This window comes from Ranitomeya variabilis, chromosome 4 (genome assembly GCF_051348905.1).
Source record: "Ranitomeya variabilis isolate aRanVar5 chromosome 4, aRanVar5.hap1, whole genome shotgun sequence".
In the NCBI taxonomy this organism is placed as follows: Eukaryota; Metazoa; Chordata; class Amphibia; order Anura; family Dendrobatidae; genus Ranitomeya; species Ranitomeya variabilis.
The window spans coordinates 176,861,170-176,881,304 of NC_135235.1; the positions used below are offsets into that span (position 1 = coordinate 176,861,170).

Below are 20,135 nucleotides of genomic sequence, written 5' to 3' on the forward strand. Positions count from 1 at the left end.
GATCACAGCGTTCTGGTGGCATAGGGAGGCATCGCGCATGGAGGGGGCTCCCTGCGTGCTTCCCTGAGACCCTCAGAACAACGCGATGTCATCGCGTTGTTCTGAGGGTCTCCTCCATTCTCCACCCTGCAGGCCCCAGATCCAAGATGGCCGCGAGGGTCCTTCCGTATCCTGCAGGGAGGTGGCTTGCGAGCGCCTGCTGCCAGCAGGTGCCAGCAAGCCTCCTGCACTGCCTGTCAGATCGCTGATCTGACACAGTGCTGTGCAAAGTGTAAAAAAGAAAAAAAAAATACACTGTGTAAATATTTTTTAAAAATTCCTAAATAAAGAAAAAAAATATTGTTCCAATAAATACATTTCTTTATGTAAATAAAAAAAGAAACAATAAAAGTACACATATTTAGTATTGCCGCGTCCGTAATGACCCAGCCTACAAAACTGTCCCACTAGTTAACCCCTTCAGTGAACACCGTAAAAAAATAAAAATAAACAAGGTAAAAAAACAATGCTTTATCATCATACCGCCGAACAGAAAGTGGAATAACACGCGATCAAAATGGATATAAATAAACATGGCACCACTGAAAACGTCATCTTGTCCCGCAAAAAACGAGCCGCCATATAGAGTCATCGGCGAATAAAAAAAAATTATAGCCCTCAGAATAAAGCGATGCAAAAATAATTATTTTTTATATAAAATAGTTTTTATTGTATAAAAGCGCCTAAACATAAAAAAATGATATAAATCAGGTATCACTGTAATCGTACTAACCCGAAGCATAAAACTGCTTTATCAATTTTACCAAAGGCGGTAACAGTATAAACGCCCCCCACATAGCTCTCAATATGTGGTGTCACAAAACCTATTTTTTGCAATAAAAAGCGTCTTTTAGTGTGTGACAGCTTCCAAACATAAAAACCCACTATAAAAACCTGCTATAAACAGTAAATCAACCCCCCCTTTATCACCGCCTTAGTTAGGAAAAATGATAAATTTAAAAAAAAATATCCTTTTTTCCATTAAGGGTTAGGGTTGGGTCTAAAGTTAGGGTTGGGGCTAAAGTTAGGGTTGGGGATGGGACTAGGGTTAGGGTTGGGGCTAGAGTTGGGGTTAGGGTTTGGATTACGTTTATGGTTGGGTTAAGCGTGTGTCAGGGTTAGGGGTGTGGTTAGGGTTATGGTTAGAGTTGTGATTAGGGTTAGGGGTGTGTTGGGGTTAGGGGTGTGGTTAGGGTTGGGATTAGGGTTAGGGCTGTGTTCGGGTTAGGGGTGTGTTTAGGGTTATGGCTCTGATTTAAGGGCATGGAAATTCAAAGTTGGAAAATTGTGAATTTTTCTAAAATGTTCCCAAATTTTTCACAAATTAAAGGATGTAATATCGAAGAAATGTTACCACTATCATGAAGTACAACATGTAACAAGAAAACTGTGTCAGAATCACCGGGATCCATGAAGCGTTCTAGAGTTATTATATCATAAAGGGACAGTGGTCAGAATTGTATAAATTGGCCTGGTCATTAACATGCAAACCACCCTTGGTGGTAAAGGGGTTAAGGGTGCTCGTGGCCAGACCCATCTCCAATCTCCAGGTTGCCTGGTTGCTAGGGAATTCCCACATGTACTTATGCTGGGTAAGAGATGTAAATCATTCAGCTGCGGCAAGAAAAACGAAATCTCCGAGCACTAAAAAATACTCGGAGGACCCCCGAGCATGCTCAAGAAATCTCGAGTAACGAGTATATTCGCTCATCACTAGTATTTTCCTTCGAACTAAAGGACTCAGGGCTATCGAAGGTAAGGCATATGCAAGCTTGAAGTCCCTTGGGATCAGTAGAGCATCCACAGCATGTGGATCTTCTCTGTGGTTTAAAGAACAAAACCGACTCATTTTTCTGTTCCCCTTGTTGGGGAAAAGTTCTATGTCTGGGGACCCCCACATCTGCACAATTTGGTTGAAGACAGTCTGATTCAACAACCATTCCCCCTGTCTGAGCTTGCGGCGTAAAAAATCGACTCTGACATTCTCTTTTCCTTTTATATGCAGGGATGTTAATAACAGCAGATGATTTTCGGCCATCTGAAAAATACGGTCCGTTACCTCCATCAAAGTTCTTAACAGAGTTCCCCCTTGGTGGTTAATGTGGGCCGCAGTTACCTGATTGTCTGAGAACAGTCTGACATGCCGACCCTGCAGGGACATGAGGAGCTATCTTAATGCCCGCTCCACAGCTAATAGCTCTTTCAGGTTAGATGACGCATCCTGCTCAGAATGTGTCTACCCCCCTGGACTTACACCTCCCCCATATGAGCTCCCCAACCCTTGGGGCTAGCGTCTGTAGTAACAACTTGGGAGATATGGTTTACCCAGTGAACCCGTTTATAAAAGTTTGACAAGTATAACCACCAATGCAGGGACTGTATGGTAGAGGGAGGCAAAGAAAATTTCCTTTCCAAGCATCCTCCCAGCTGACAATCATTATGTAACACATCCCGCTGCAGGGCCCTAGTATTGAATTGAGCCCAGCGGGCAGCCGGAATGCAAGACGTGAGTGAGCCTAGAAGTGACATTGCCCCCCTAAATGACATAGATGGATTATTTACAGCCCTCAGCACCTGACGCTGAATACCATCTACCATTGACTCTGGTAGGCGACATTCCTGAACCCAAGAGTCCAGGAAGAGACCCAGGAACTCCTGCACCTTCAGGGCTGCAAACGTGACTTCTTGATATTAATAAGCCACCCCAATTTCTCTAGAACAGACATTATCTCCTCCAATTGAGTAGTGCAGTGCTGGAGTGAACGGTGTGATGGACACCGCACCAGACTAACTACCCGAGATTGCACATGTCCAGGAATATGGAGGGGAACCCTGGGGAGGAGTTCTACAGAGGTGTGTGAGCGTGTTTGGGAGTGTGCTGCAGGTGAACAGGTCCTGCAGCACGTGGTCGCCGGGGGAGTGGCTGGAGGCGGAGCAAGGCCCCGGTCTCCCGTGGACGATAGCGGCACCGGCAAGCCTGTAGGAGTGTCAAAACTAGCCGAGGTCAGAAGGCAGAGAAAAGTGCGGTAATCAAAAGGGGCAGACAAGTAGAGTGGTCAGAGACAAGCCGGGGTTGAAATTCAGAAGATGGAGCTGTACCGGAAGGATAAGTAAGAGGGAAGTCAGGGGACGTAGCCAGGTCAAAACCAAGAGTGTAGCAGACAGTACAGATTCAACAGGCAGATTGCAAACGAGGAACAGACCGGGTCATTCACAAGCAAACATACAAAGACAGGCAATGTGCACAGAAATACAGGGGTCAGCTATCCCAGCCGAGAACGGACGTACAACTGGCAACCAGCACAGCACAGGGGCGGGTAGATATAACCCTCTCCCAACCAAAGAGAGGCCACATAGTATTAACCCTAGAAGTACTGCCAAAGAACTCCTGGGCAAATCATGACAGTACCTCCCTTTCAATGGGGGACCACCGGACCCCCAGGCTTCTCAGGATGCCTAGCATGAAACGCCCGGACCAGATGATCATGCACCGACTGGGCCGGGACCCATGACAGATCCTCTGGACCATACCCCCTCCAATGTACTAAATACTGTAACGTACGGCGCACCCACCAGGAATCAATAATGGCGTCCTACCTCGTACTCCATGTGACCTTCCACTAATGCCGGAGGAATGGCGGACAAGGAATTCTCAATGGCTCCCAATGGGTTCAACAGGGACTTGTGGAACACTTTGGAAATTTTCTACGAAGCCGGGAGACATAACCTACAAGCCACTGGGTTAATAATCTCCATGATCTCATACAGGCCAATGAACTTCAGACCCAACTTGGCCGATGGGACCTTGAGTCCTATATTACGAGTAGACAACCACACCTTCTCCCCTACCTGGAACGTAGGACCTGACACCATTTTCTTGTCTGCAAAAACTTGTACCTCCCCTGAGCCTTGGAAATGTTATGACGAAACTCAGTCCACAGCACCTTTAAACGCTGCACAGTACTCTCAGCCCCATGGCGACCCGAGTCTAAGCCTGAAAACTCCCTAAAATGCAGATTGAACCCATAGTTAACAAGAAAGGGAGACATACCAGTGGATTGAAAGCAAACTCAGCCAAAGGTAAAGCATCACACCACTCATCCTGCATAGTAGAGGCCAAGCACTGCAGAATTTGCTCCAGAGACTGATTAGTAGGTTTGGTTTGCCCATTAGACTCAGGGTGATAGGCAAAAGACAAAGTAATCCCCAATTTCTTACAAAACGCCTTCCAGAATTTATCGACGAACTGCACACCTCTGTCAGACACCACATACGTCGGCACACCATTCAGACACACCACATGTTGCACAAACAGTCTGGACAAGGTCTCTGCTGAGGGCAACGTCGATAAGGGTACAAAATGGGTCTGTTTATTGAGAACCTGTCCACCACCACCCACACAATGGTATTACCCTTGGAAGGAAGGAGATTGGTGGTAAAATCCATGGACAGATGAGTACATGGTCTATCAGGAACTGGTAGGGGTACCAGTTCCCCGACCGGCCGGGAATGAGAGCTTTTAGAACGGGCACAGACCCAAATGCAGACACAAATTTTTTGATATCAACAACCAGTGAGGGCCACCAAAAAACCCTAGTCACTACCTCCCAAGTGGCTGAAATCCCCGGATGGGCACTCAAAACTGAGTCATGGAACCTTAGACAAAATTGTTCTGGGACAACTTCCCAACTGGTTTAGAACTAGGAGAAAGAGACTGGGCCTCAAAAATCTCTCGCTCCAACTCCGTCAAGATGTCGGCCACCACCACCCCAGGTTGAAGATTGGAGGATGGAGGTTTGGGAGGAGACACTGGATCGAAGCTGCGGGATAAAGCATCAGCCTTAACATTTTTAGATCCCGGGCGAAAAGTAATGGAAGATTGAAACTGAGAGAAAAAAAACAACCACCAGGCCTGCCTGGGGTCAGTCTTTTGGCAGACTCAATGTAAGCTAAATTTTTATGATCGATAATTACCGTAAGAGGATAAGCCGCCCCCTCCAAGAAATGCCTCGACTCATCAAAAGCCAATTTAGCCGCAAGAAATTCTCTATTGTTGTCCTAAATGGCTTCATTATATTGATGACATTTTGATGTTTTGGACAGGCACTGAAGATGACTGTAATCGGTTTATTGCTGATCTAAATTAGAATCCTTTTAATATTAGGCTTACATCACATATTTCATCTACTTCGGTGGAATTCCTGGATCTCAAAGTAAGCTTGGTAGATTCAAATGTTGTCACTACCCTTTAGCGCAAGCCGACAGCGACGAATAGTTTGTTACACTATTCAAGCTTCCACCCTAGGCACCTCAAGAACGGCATTCCAACTGGTCAGTTCCTGCGTTTGAAGAGAAACTGCAGTCTGACCTCAGACTTTCAGGATGAGGCAAGGTCACTCACGGATCGTTTTAGACACCGTGGCTATCCTAAGAAGATCGTCTCTTCTGCATATCAAAGAGCCCGGAACAGTCCACGCTCAGACCTACTTCGGAGACAAACACGTGAGTTGGACACACCACTCGGCATTGTGACTACCTTTAATAACCAGTGGCAAGACATTTATAAGATCTTGGGTCATAGCTGGGGCACCTTATTGAGTGAACCCAGGTTGACACCATACATTTCATCTACCCCTAAGTTGATAGCCCGACGGGCTAAGAATTCGAAGGATATGCTCTGCCACAGTCACTTTACACGCCCTGTAGTTAGATTAAACAGGGGGTCGAGGATTTTTGGAACGTTTCCTTGTGGGTGCTGCAATGTTTGCCAGTTCATGGTGGCGCAGGATGGTCTCTCGCTTACTATCTCTCCCTTTCAGATCACCCCAAAAAAAGCCTTCTTCAATTGCAAGACACGTCTACTTGTGTATGCTTTGATCTGTGACTGCCCGAAAGTCTACGTGGGACAGACGACGTAGGAATTGCGTAGAAGAACACAGCAACACCTGTCAAACATCTCCACGGCATCCAGGGACCACGGAAAGGGCAAGGGCATTTCATCTGTTGCTGCCCACTTTTTGGACTTTCATAATGGACGGAGTAGAGGACTTAAGGTCATGGGACTTGAGGCTATTTCATGTAATATTCGAGGGGGCGATGTCGCCCGGAAACTGCTAAGATGCGAATCAAAATGGATTCATAATCTAAACACTCTGGTTCCACATGGACTAAATGAGGAATTGCTTTTCACTGGATACTACAAACAATTATAATTGATATCTAGTACTTACTTGACTCTTTTTTTCCTTTTAGGTCCCGAGTATTATAGCACCAATTTATATTTTGTATTCATGGATTCTACCAATTATATTTATATTCCTTTTCCTTCCCCCCCCCCCCCCCCCCTTTCGGATGAACTAGTTTCTATCCGTGAAAACCATGGTTTTCTTAAATAATTTATAAATCTTATTTGGTATATCGTGCTACTTGTTCTATCATGCCAGGTCTGGGTAGCTATTATTTTTGTATAACTTTAATGTGACTCTAGCCTTGGCATTAGGTATATACATTTGTATATATTATTTTGCCTTCTGAATATATTCAGGGCACTTTTTGACTCTACCATTTATGTATGGATTTGAGCTTATTCACCTGTGTTTTCATTTATACTTTTATATGCATTTCTCCAGGAAACATTCCTCTCCATGTATTTTTCCACTTCATTGGATGTGCTGTATGTGCATGTGGCTTCTTTTTTTGTGATGGTTATCTCTTACCAACATCTTTCAAGCGCCTTACAATATTACCTGCTTCAGGCGCTTTTACATCTGTCTTCTAATCTATCATACACCGGCCTTTTAGCTGTGGAGGCCAATCTGATTGTCCTTTTCAGCCCTCTGTCCTTTTGGTGTCCGATCTCGGACCATTGCGCGTGCGCTTGTCCGCGCATGCGCGCTGGGCCCGAAGCGGACATCTTGGGACGGGGGACCACTACCTTATGTGCCTCACCGCGCATGCGCCTGCTGGCCGGCACTGGCTCCTGTGTCTCCTACTGTGATGTGCCCGATTTGTGTGCATTGCGCGTGCGCATCTCTGCGCATGCGCACTTGCACCAGGGCGGACGATCTGGAATTTGCATCTTGAGCCACTCTCTTCTTACTGCGCAGGCGCCGGCGTTATGGGCCACTTCCGGTGTTCGGTTGTATGCACATGATTCAGTCTAAAGCCCGGGTACCTCCTGTCTCCAGCTGATTCCTATTTGATAATTACTTGAATGGTATGTAACCACTGGCTATGGACACTACTGCCCCTGAAGAAGCCAGTCCACTGGCGATACGCGTTGGGCACTTGTGCCCGGTGCCACCCACTTATATCTTTCCATCTTCTATCTGCCCAGATACATCTCTTGGGGAGGCTACCTGCGAGACCTGGTACACTTTGTCAGGTAGTATAGGACGCCCTAGGGTCTGATTATTATTAAGCTATGATGGGATCTTGCATTTTGATCCCTTAGGTAGCCTTCTGGGTGGCACTGTGGTTTGACCTTATTATAGGTCTGGTCTATATGATTTTTTTGCTGTGTTTGTTGCAAATTTTAAGTGTTTTTAACTATTGTGTGTAGTGTTCTAAACAAGTGTGGTTTAATAAAATTGGTATACTTTGGTAAATGCTCTTGGTGATCCCTTTTGTTTGCATACTACTCTTTTCTTTGTTTATTCTACTAAATTCTCTATTGGCCACATCATAATTTCTCTCTGCTGAAGAGAACTTTTGGAGAAGAAGGCACATGGTTTGAGGTTGGTCAAAGTGGTGGGTCCCTGAGACAACACTGTCCCACCCTCACCTCCGAAGCGTCAACCTCCACAATAAAAGTTTCTGACAGATTAGGTTGAACCAGTACCTGGGCAGTCATGAAACACTTTTTCAATGCCAAAAACGATTCTATGGCGGATATTGACCAATTCTTAACATCCGTACCTTTTAACGTGAGATCAGTAAGGGGCTTAACTATCTGTGAAAATCCCTTGATGAACTTTCGATAGTAGTTTGCGAACCCCAAGAAGCATTGTAGACCCTTCAAATCTCGGGGCTGAACCCAGTCACTAATAGCCTGCACCTTCTTGGGACCCATGCAAAACTCCTCATTGGAAACAATTCCAAAAATGGTAACTTTTGTACAAAAAATGAAAATTTTTCCAATTTTGCAAATAGTCGGTTTCCCTGAGTCTCTGAAGGACAGTTCACAAATGTTGTAAATGGGTTTGACTATCAGAGGAGTACACCAAGATGTCGTCAAGGTAAATGACCACAAAGCGACCAATCTGAGCCACAAACACAACATTAATAAAGTTTTGAAAAATGGCTGTGGTGTTTGTCAGGCCGAAAGGCATCACCAGATTCTCAAAGAGACCTTCTGTCATGAGAAACGCCGTCTTCCACGCGTCCCCCCTCTAACCCTTATCAGGTTATAGGCTCCCCGCAGATCCAGCTTAGAATAACCACTTAGCCTTAGACAATTTGTTACACAAATCGGGAATGAGAAGGACTGGATGGGTGTGTCTCACAGTGATTTTATTGAGTTCCCGAAAGCCGAGGCATGGCCGCAACCCACTGTCTTTACTTTTAACAAAAAAAAAATAGCTGCCACAGGAGAAACAGAAGGGCGGATATGCCCCTTGCGGAGACTCTCGGCAATATACTCCTTCATGGCCAGCCGCTCAGGACCAGACAAATTAAACAACCGGGCCTTGGGTAATTTAGCCCCAGAAAATAAATCGATGGCACAATCAAAAGATCGATGTGATGGGAGAGCCTCCGCTTCGCTTTCGGAGAGCACGTCTTCAAAGTCCTTCAAGTACTCCGGAATAACCTCCAGACCAACAGACGACACAGATAGAGACTTCAAAGATTTTGAAAAGGACACTGATTCACCACATAGATTGACACAGTTATACCCCCATTGGATAATTTCCCCGGTAACCCAAAACCATCCCCACAGGCAAATTGTCCAGCACAAAACAACTTATGATTTCCACATGAGCAAGGCCAACCTTGAGTAGGAAGACCTCCGAGACATAGAGGATCCCTTTTTCAGGAAGGGGAGAGGTGTCAATGGCCACAATTTTAAACGGAGTCTCCAGCCTAACTGTCCCTAAACTACATTAAGTCACCAGACAAGAGTCAATCAAGTTGATGGTAGAGCCACAATCGACAAAAGCTGTGGTAAGTGACAAAACACCATCTACCTCCAGCTCCACCTGGAGTAGAATCTTAGAAAACGAGGAAAATTGTACCTGAGGGTCTGTGTAACTTCCTCGACCGTTACCCAGACCTAGACGTCTCCCGATGGCTTGACGGATGAAGGACAAGAGGGACAGTCCCTTTTCCTGTGTCCTGGAGCTCCACAGTAGAAACACAGCTGATTATCCCGGGGGTGAGTTGTGGGTTGTCATTGCCATTACCACAAGGCATGACTAGCACTTGCATCTTTGATGGTTTTTAAATGTTTTTAACACTGTTGTTGCTGTGTCCTGTTCAAAATTGTTTGACTTGTGAATTTTTTTTATTTTTTGGATAATAAAGTATGTTTTTTTACCTGTTACGAGTGTTCCCATTCTGTGGGCATATTCTGTTTTCTTTTTCTTCCACAGCTGATTATCCCGGCAGCGCCTCCTCTTCTTCTCCTTGAATTAAATGGCTCCCACCTCCATGGGTTCAGTAGTCGATGACATATCAACTTTGCTAGGATATAGAAGGGTTTCCAGCTGCATCACCCCCCTAGCACGGAGCCTTCAATCCATGCGGACAGCCTGAATCATAGCGTCTTCAAGGGAGTCTGGAGGAGGATGTAACGCCAATGTGTCCTTCAGGCGTTTAGACAGGCCCTGGCAGAACAGACCCTTGAGGGCCGCGTCGTTCCATGATACCTATGCAGCCCAATGCCTGAACTCCGAGCAAAGCCACTCAGCAGAGTGCTTCCCCTGTGCCACACTCATGACCATGTCCTCAGCCAGACGCACACCATCAGGCTCATCATATATATCCCCGAGGGCCTCAAAAAACGATCCACTGAAATTCTTCAAGGGGCCATGATAGAGAGAGAGAGAAAGCCCAAGCCTGTGGAGCCTCCCTTAACAAAGACAATTATTATTCCCACCCTTTGACTCTCATTCCCCAAAGCACGGGGACGCAGTGAAAAAAACAATTTACACCCCTCTCTGAAAGCCTGAAACTTCTTCTTGTCCTCAGAGAAAGTGTCAGGTAATTTTACTGACGGTTCAGGAGTGAGGAGGGACACATCATTGGCGCTGTCACCCTGAGCCCCAGAGGAAAATGCACCCTGCACAGCCTCAGCAACCTCCCTCTGGACTTGCTGCTGAGACTGAGCCAGGGTTCTCTGCTCCACAGACAATTTTTGCATCATCTGGGTGAGACAGCTAACCTGTTCAGAAAGAGTGTGCAGAGTATCCATAATATCACCAAAAGCAAACGCCAAAAAAACCCCAAACCCCACACCAAAAAAAGGGAATACTTTAAATGTCAGTTATAATGTGATGGACATCGAACCAGACTCACTACCCGAGACTGCACATGTCCAGGAATATGCACGGGAACCCCGGTGAGGAGTCCTACAGAGACGTGTGAGCGAGGTTGTGAGTGTGCTGCAGGTGAACAGGACCTGCAGCACGTGACCGCCGGGTGAGTGGCTGGACACAGAGCAAGGCCCCGGTCTCCCAGGGACGATACCGGGACCGGCAAGCCTGTAGGACTGTCAAAACTGGCCAAGGTCAGAAGCCAGATAACAGTTCAGTAACCAAAAGGGGCAGACGAGTAGAGCGGTCAGAGACCGGCCGGGGTCGGAATTCCGAAGATGGAGCAGTACCGGAAAGACAAGTAAGAGGCAAGTCGGCGGACGTAGCCGAGGTCAAAACCAAGAGTGTAGCAGACAGTACAGAGTCAACAGGCAGATAGCAAACGAGGAACAGACCGGGTCATTCACAGGCAAAAATACAAAGACAGGCAATATGCACAGAAATACAGGGTCAGCTGCCCAGCCGAGAACGGACGTATAACTGACAACCAGCACAGCACAGGGGCAGGTAGATATAGCCCTCCTCCAACCAAAGAGAGGCCACAAAGTATTAACTCTAGAAGTACTGCCAAAGAACTGCTGGGCAAGCCATGACAAACAGCCTACAATCAAAAATTCATCCAGATGGGGACCACAAGTATGTCCTGCTCATGAAGATTTATCATCCCCCCAGTGACACTGCCTCTCTAAAATACTCCTGGAAATCTGCATGTATTGGAATATGATAGTAGGCGTTCTTAAGATCCAATACTACCATGAGGCACTCTTTAAAGAGTAGCTTTATTGCTGACCTCACCAACTCTATTTTAAAGGAATGGACCAACAAGAATCTGTTCAGAACCCTCAGATTAATAATGGTCCGAAAGGAACCATCTGGTTTCTTAATCAGGAAGAGGGGGGAATAGAACCCTTTACCTCTCTCTGACGGAGGAACTTCTATCAAGACTGCTTTCTGTCGTAGTTCCTGGACCTCCAACGCCTGTTGTTCTGCTGATGAAGAATGAGTGGGAGTTAACATAAACCTGTTGTGAGGTATTTTCTGGAACTCAAATTTAAGACCTGTGCTGATGACATCATGTATCCACGCACTGTCTGAAATTTCTGACCAGGCCGAGTAGAAGACTGAAAGCCTCCCCCCCGCCTGGGCCGGCAGTCATTGGGACGGTTTCCTGCGATCCTGGGAGGAACCGAACATATATCCTCTACCTTTCTTTTTGTTGCTGCCCCATTTACTTTTATCCCTAGACGACCTCTTACGGCTGGACCACCTACTGAAGTCCCGCCTATATGAAGCTAGGGAACTTTTTCTTGCTGTCTCCTGCTGTCTCCAGAAGCTCATCCAATACTGGCCCAAACAGATGTAGTCCTTCGCACGGGAAACTGCACAATTTAGATCTGGCCTGGATATCCTTCGGCCAACTCTTCAGCCATAAGGCCCTGCGTGCAGCATTAGAAAGGGCTACTGTTCTCGCTGCTAATCTAACGGAGTCCGCTGATGCCTCCAATAAAAAAGCCGCAGCCCCCTGGATCATGGGAAGGGAAGATAGGATACTGTCTCTAGAAACCTTTCCTTTAAGCTATTCTTCCAACCGGTCTAATCAGACCATTACCGACCTGGCTGTGCAGGTGGCCGCCACTACTGACCTAAGTGACCCTGCTGACATTTCCCAGGCACCCTTTAGAAAGACATTTGCTTTTCCTGTCCCACAAGGGCGAGGCTGACTTCTCAAACTCGTATCTTCTCTTGAAGGCTGGAGGCAGAGACCCTTTCCTCTCAGGCTTCTTTCATTCAAGCGTAATCAGTGAACCGATGTTATCGTTTAGCGGAAAGGATCTGTGAACTTTACGTTCCAGACCCCTAAACATTACATCCTGCATGGACCTCTCCTGCCGAAGTTCTACAATACCCATCGTCTTACTGCCGATCCACTTGGTCAAGCGGAAAGCAGGAACAGCCTGACTGGGCCTCTGAAGATGATGAAATTGAAGGCGATGAATCTGAAACAATCTCCCCAGAGTCACTCTCAGACACTGACACCGGAGACCTGGGTTCTCTTTCCTTAAGGCCCATTTCTTGGAAAAGAGATCTTACTGAACCCCTGACCTCTGCTCTAACCATCTCCCTTAAACTGGAAGCAAAGTCTGGAGGCTGGTGGCATAGCTTTTTCCCATAGTGGTCTGGTAGCGGAACTCCGCAAACCCCACACTCCTTGTGTTTGGCCTTAGAGGTATACTTCTTTCCCTAACAAAATATGGAGAGATAAGGGGAAAAGTACATCACCAAGTGAACTTTCACAAAGATCACTTACCAGTAATGTGCAACTGAATGGTACTGTAATCCGCAGGGGGCCTCTCTTAGCCGAAGGGTCATCCTTATAGGCTGGAGACTCATCCAGTCTACTCTTTTGACCGGATCTCGTGTCACCAACACGACCACCTACGATACTATGCAATTGTTGCTGGGTGACTTTCACGCGGGGCTTCTCCATCTGCTGCTGCTCTGGTGATTGCTGCCGCATCTGCTGCTCTGGTGACTCTATATTGGAATATGGGCCTAGAAGCACCTGGCACCCACCATGGCCTCATTAAGTAGCTCCGGCCACTCCGCCTTTGGTACCGCCCCCTGTCAGGGCCAGCAGGATCTCCATGTGGCCTGCCCGGTGCTACTATGCAGTCCGCTGGGTTAACCCCCAACCCGTGCGTGGTGATCCCACACCCCTCCTAGCCCTTGCTCCCCCGGCTCCAACAGCAGCTTCCGGCTCCGATGCAACGCCCAACCGCCCAGGACCGCAGCCCCCGGCTCACCGCCGCGGCCACCATCTTTACCGGTGAACCCACAGCCACGTCATAGGGGCGTGACCGGCCGGGTCACCGTGGTCCGCCCCTGACATCCACTGCACATGCCCCTGACTGCGTCACCGGGTCACGCAGTGGCCATGTCACCAAGGCTCTACCCCTGCCGCATCACCAAGGTCGTGCCCCGGCCGCATCATCAGGGCGCGCCGGATGCCACCGCACGTGCCCCGGTAATCGGACTTACATTACAGACCTCTGCCCCCGGAACCAACCGGCACCACCAGAGGAAACACCACCGCGAGCCCGGCATGGCCCCAGGAGATGGACACCCCTGCAGCACATACTTACCCGCACCTGCGGTGATTGACCACCAAGCCCGCTCTCCTCCCTGGAGGCTGCATCTTCTGCTGTCGCCTACACGTGCAGTCCCCCTTTACTGTTGCGCTTCCAGCACACCGGACAGGCTGAGGCAGGGGGCCCCTGCTATCTGAGTCGACCTGCCGGGCCTGGGCACATCTTCAGTCTTCCACCTTCATCCACAGGTATGTCTGAAGAGGTTCACCTGTCAGGGACAGGAAACCAAGTGAGAGAGGTGCCGCCCTTTTATGTCTGTCGGTTTCCTGTCCCTGAAGGGCAGATCTCCTCTCTCGTGGTGCTGTCATGGGAGACTGAATAAAAATGCAATTTTTTATTTTTACGGCTCTACGTTATAAACTTCTGTGATGCATCCAGGGGTTCAAGGTGCTTACCACACATCTAGATAAATTCCTTGAGGGGTTTAATTTCCCAAATGGCATCACGTGGAGCTTTCCACTGTTTATACATGTCAAAGGCTCTCCAAATGCAACATGGCGTCCGCTAATGACCTCATCCAATTTTGCGTTCAAAAAGTCAAATGGTGCTCCTTCCCTTCCGAGCCTTGCTGTGCATTCAAACAGTAGTTTTCCTCCACTTATGGGGTATTGTCAGGTCTGTTTTCCAAAAAAATGGGTCTAAAGTTAAATTTTGTGAAAAATAGCAAAATATTCATTTTTTTTCTTCCACATTCCATTAATTCTTGGGAAGCACCTGAATGATTGATAAACTTATTGAATATGGTTTTGAGCACCTTGCGGGGTGCAGTTTTTAAAATGGTGTAGTTTTGGGGTATTTTCTATCATATAGCACCCTGAAAGTCACTTCAAATGTGATGTGGTCCCTAGAAAAATGGTTTTGTAAATTTTTGTCAACTTTTAACCCTCCTAACTTCTTAACAAAAGAAAATTATGTTTCAAAAATTATGCTGATGTAAAAGTAGACATGTAGGAAATGTTATTAACTATTTTGTGCGACATAACTCTCTGGTTTAAGGGCATAAATAATAAGTTTGAAAATTGCCAAATTTCCATTTTTTTCACAAATAACAAATTTTACCACGATCATGAAGTACAATATGTCATGAATAAACAACATCAGAATCACCGGGATCCGTTGAAGTGTTCCAGAGTTATTACCACATAAATGACAGTGGTCAGAAGGGTGAAGAGGTAAAAGTATGTTTTTCTCTGAAACACCGTAGTGTTTAAAGGGAACCTGTCACCCCCAAAATCGATGGTGAGGTAAGCTCACCGGCATGAGGGGCTTATCTACAGCATTCTGTAACACTGTAGATAAGCCCCCGATGTTACCTGAAAGAGGAGAAAAAGAGGTTAGATTATACTCACCCAGGGGCGGTCCCGCTGCTGGTCCGGTCAAATGGGTGTCTCAGGTCCGCTCCGGCGCCTCCTATCATCATTCCATGATGTCCTCTTCTGATCTTCATGCCGCGGCTCCGGCGCAGGCGTACTTTGTCTGCCCTGTTGAGGGCAGAGCAAAGTACTGCAGTGCGCAGGCGCCGGGCCTCTCTGACCTTCCGCGGCGTGAAGACAAGAAGAGGACGTCATGGAATGAAGATGGGAGGCGCTGTACCGCACCCGAGACACCCATCGGATGGGACCGCCCCTGGATGAGTATAATCTAACCTCTTTTTCTCCTCTTTCAGGTAACATCGGGGGCTTATCTACAGCATTACAGAATGCTGTAGATAAGCCCCTGATGACAGTGAGCTTACCTCACCATCGATTTTGGGGGTGACAGGTTCCCTTTAAATCAAACATAACTTGCTGAGATCACACAGCCGCGTGTCTGATACATGCTGCCCACGGATCTGGCTTCTTGTATCTGTTTGTCATGTTCACTTTAAATCCTGTGGCTTAAAAATGCATTAAAATGAACACTGAACACTTTGCTACAATTGTATCCAAGATATGCAGTTCCCTGTCAGCTAATCATAGTAGTAATTTATTACAACAGGAGAGAAGTGATGATAATATACTGTGCTCAATAGAAGCTGTGAGTGTTTGCTTCGTTTTTCAGCTTCTGCATGAATAATCTTAATAATATGAAATATATGCTATGAGCTGTTCCCTTAAAGACATAAAAACCCCATCAAATGTAATGATGAATTCTAGATGGGATTATGTAGCTATAATATGTGTACTAACCTGAAGGTGTTTGTAGTTTTGCTTCATGGTACCATGATACTTTGGTTATTGAGTAGAGCTCTTCTGTCCTGAACTAGACATATTACATAGCTCTGACTGCTTCTTTAAAGGGGAATCCACTTCCTAATTTTGAAGCATCCTAATCGAGTTACAGATAGAATTGAATCCCTAGAGCAGCGTTAATGTCCTCTTTTTAATAATGCTGCCCCCGAATAGTACAGTGCACCAGTATAGAACATGGTAGCTGATTAACTGGCATCTTATAAAACTTGTTGATCAGCGGCCACCAATAAGGCTGCCATCACACTAGCAGTATTTGGTCAGTATTTTACATCAGTATTTGTAGCCAAAACCAGGAGTGGAACAAATAGAGGAAAAGTATAATAGAAACATATGCACCACTTCTGCATTTATCACCCACTCCTGGTTTTGGCTTACAAGTACTGATGTAAAATACTGACCAAATACTGCTAGTGTGACGGCAGCCTAACACTGCACATGGCATTAGAAGGTACCACATATGCAATACCTTATTCTGTGTCAGCAGTTTTTTCTATTTAATCTTAGAGTTGCATAATATAGGGCAAGAGAGCCTGATTCCAGGGATATGTCACTTACTTGACTGTGTGTTGTAGATTCACTGCAGTCAGTGTGTTATCAGCAGTATATTATCACTGCCATACTAGATCTCATGTGCAGGCCAATCAGGTTAATCTCTGTAACCCATCCCCAGCTTGCGGACAATTCACAGCGTACACAGGGAGCTGCCAATCAGTACTGTGGGTAGTGTGATACACAGCTCAGCATTCTGACTGCTGCTATATCTACAACATGGATTCTATCAGAACTACAGTAAGCTGTCCAACATCTTTGGAATCAGGCTCTCTGCCCTTACTGCTACTCTCAGATTACATAATATAAACCTGCCAACAGATTCCCTTTAATGTAGAATGCTAATGAGCCAGTCTGGTCACATGGACCATGTGTTGGACTTGAGTTCTGGAATGTGAGCAGCAATAGTTTTGAAAACAGGACATACCGGTCAGTGCTCCTCTGGTTTAATTTGCAGGTCACTCAATAAAATGGATATTTGTTGCCAATTTCTAGAGATTATTAAAAAGTGGCTAACATGTTGCTTCTTGTACAAAGATGTATGCCCATGTGCATTGCCTTTCTTTTTTATTCATAGGTTCACTTTCACAATCCGACAGCAGTAGTCCCAGCCTTGCCAGCCCTCCTCATTCTCCCCTTAACTTAGAAATGTTGTCCTTTTCAAGTAGCCAGTCACAAAATTCCATTGCTAGCTTGCCTAGAATTTCCATCAGCACTGTACCCATGGGGGAACGCAGGAAAGACAGGTAAGATTATATTATTTTTTTGCACCTAAATATAGATATGCAATAATCCTGTTGTAGACATAGTATTCTAACGGTTTCTTTACAAAATGTTAGGTGACAGAACCAATTATTGTTGCTGGATTCATACATCCATAGTAATAGAATTGGAGAGACATTTCCACAAAATTAAACCTATTGTGCCAGATTACATTCAAATAAGTTGTATTTGTCATATTATCTCATTGATATTTCTCATTCATGTCAATGGTGGACACAGAAGACCTTGGGTATAGTAGCTGCCACTAGAGGCTGGCACTGAGTAGCTAAGGCTAGGTTCACATTTCGTTTTTGGGTGATCGCTAACGGACAGCGTTGCACGGCGAAAATGTCGCAACTAACGCCGTGCAACGGGTCCGTTAGCGCACCCATTGACAGCAATGTTCTTTTTCTCTGAAGCGCATCGCTAGCGCGTGCCTTTTTCGGCTCGTGCTAGCGATGTGCCGTTCTTTTGTAGCGCGCCTCGGACGCTGCTTGCAGCGTCCGCGGCGCGCCCGAGGTCCGTTCACGCGAACCCCAAACGCGACCCCTAAAAATACATTGCGTTAGCGCAATCCGCTAGCGCTAAACGGATTGCCCTAACGCAATGTGAACCTAGCCTTAGTGTCAGCTCCTCTTAGCACCTGCACTCCTGAAGGCAGTGAACTGGTGAGCTAAATCAATTTTAGTATGATATCCCTGGTGTTGCAGGGCTCTTCTACTTTTATTATTGTAGTTTACTACTTTTCTCTTTTTCCTCACTAACCAGTAAAATTGGGGACAACACAATTTCCCTGCTTACTTATCCTTAAAGAAGCACTTCCATCAACATTTTTATTAATATTGCAGTCATCATATTATAAACCACTTGTCATTATATACTTACATTTACTCATTTTCCTTTCTACCCAGCTAAATCTTCTTTTTTTCTATTGACTCTATGACGTCATATGATTAAAAACTTACTAGCTTAACCCCCGGGCCATTTTCCGTTTTTGCGTTTTCGCTTTTTGCTCCCCTTTTTCCCAGAGCCATAACTTTTTTATTTTTTGGTCAAAAGGGCCATATGAGGGCTTGTTTATTCCACAACAAGTTGTATTTTTGAACAACACCAATGGTTTTAACATATTGTGTACTGGAAAACAGGGAAAAAAATTCAAATTGCGGTGAAATTGCAAAAAAGGTGCAATTCCACAGTTGTTTTTTCTTTTTTTTCTTTTTTTTACCATGTTCACGAAATGCTAAAACTGACCTGACATTATGATTCTCCAGATCATTACGAGTACATAAACACCAAATGTGTCTAGCTTCTTTTTTTATTTAAATGATGAAAAAAAAATCCAAACTATGGTAAAAAAAATTGGTGCCATTTTCCTGAGACCTGTAACGTCCTCATTTTTCCTAATTTGGGGCTGGGCGAAAGCTTATTTTTTGCTTGCTAAGCTGACATTTTTATTGATACCATTTTGGTGTAGATACGATCTTTTGATCGCCTGTTATTGCATTTTATTGCAATGTAGCGGCGACCAAAAAAAGTAATTCTGGAGTTTTTACTTTTTTTTTCTTGTTACGCCATTTAGCTATCACATTAATTCTTTTTTATATTGATAGGGCAATTCTGAACGGGTTGATACCAAATATGTGTATGTTTTGATTTTTTTTATTGTTTTATTATGAATGGGGCGAAATATTTTTAAAACATTTTTTTTTTACTTTTTCCATGTTTCCATAGTGTCCATGGGAGACTAGAAGCTGCAGTTGTCCGAACGGCTCTGCTACATAGAGGCGATGATCAGATCGCCTGTATGTAGCAGAAATGATCACTTGCTATGAGTGCTGACCACCGGGCAGCGCTCGTAGCAATCCGGCTATGACAACCATAGAGGTCTGCTGGAGACCTCTGGTTGTCATGCCAACCCATCAGTGACCCGTGATCACGTGACAGGGTCACCGATGGGCAAGATTTCCAGCGCACTCTCTGGAAGCGCATGTTAAATACTGCTGTCAGAGATTGACATTGGCATTTAATGGGTTAACAGCTGCGGATGGATCACGATTCTACACGCGGCTGATAGAAGTACACGTAAGCTGTTAAAAACAGCTGTCGTGTCGGCAAAGATGTGGGCTCAGCGCCGGAGTCCAGTGTGGGCATATTATTACACCCAACGTCGGAAAGGGGTTAGTCCTACTAAGCTCCTTTCTAAGTAGAAACAGGAGGTCAATTTCCCTGCATGACTCATGAGTCCCTACAAAAGTTCCTGGCAGGGGGAGGAGGCACCTGGGTCAGGAGTTGAACAGGGGAATTATAAATGCAGGCGCAAGAGACTTTCTGTTTCTGCATAGAGCACAGGATAGAGAAGAATCAAAAGACTAAAAGAGCAATTGTAAGTACCCAGTTTTTTATAATATGTTGACTACAATATACACTGCTCAAAAAAATAAAGGGAACACTTAAACAACAGAATATAACTCCAAGTAAGTCAAACTTCTGTGAAATCAAACTGTCCACTTAGGAAGCAACACTGTTTGACAATCAATTTCACATGCTGTTGTGCAAATGGAATAGACAACAGGTGGAAATTATTGGCAATTATCAAAACACCCTCAATAAAGGAGTGGTTCTGCAGGTGGGGACCACAGACCACATCTCGGTACCAATGCTTTCTGGCTGATGTTTTGGTCAATTTTGAATGTTGGTTGTGCTTTCACACTTGTGGTAGCATGAGACGGACTCTACAAGCCACACAAGTGGCTCAGGTAGTGCAGCTCATCCAGGATGGCACATCAATGCGAGCTGTGGCAATAAGGTTTGCTGTGTCTGTCAGCGTAGTGTCGAGAGGCTTGAGGCGCTACACCAGGAGACGTGGAGGGGGC

At 45.7% G+C, this 20,135-nt stretch overlaps 1 protein-coding gene across 3 annotated transcripts in view; it reads left to right on the forward strand.

The window, feature by feature from the left end:
* Positions 1–20,135, forward strand: part of DLG5 (discs large MAGUK scaffold protein 5) — a 491,099-nt gene that overhangs the window by 359,292 nt on the left and 111,672 nt on the right. For all 3 annotated transcript variants that reach the window (XM_077259413.1, XM_077259411.1, XM_077259412.1), the window contains one exon: positions 17,078–17,246. In XM_077259413.1, coding sequence (XP_077115528.1) covers positions 17,078–17,246 — 169 coding nt within the window. The remainder of the gene's footprint in view (positions 1–17,077; positions 17,247–20,135) is intronic.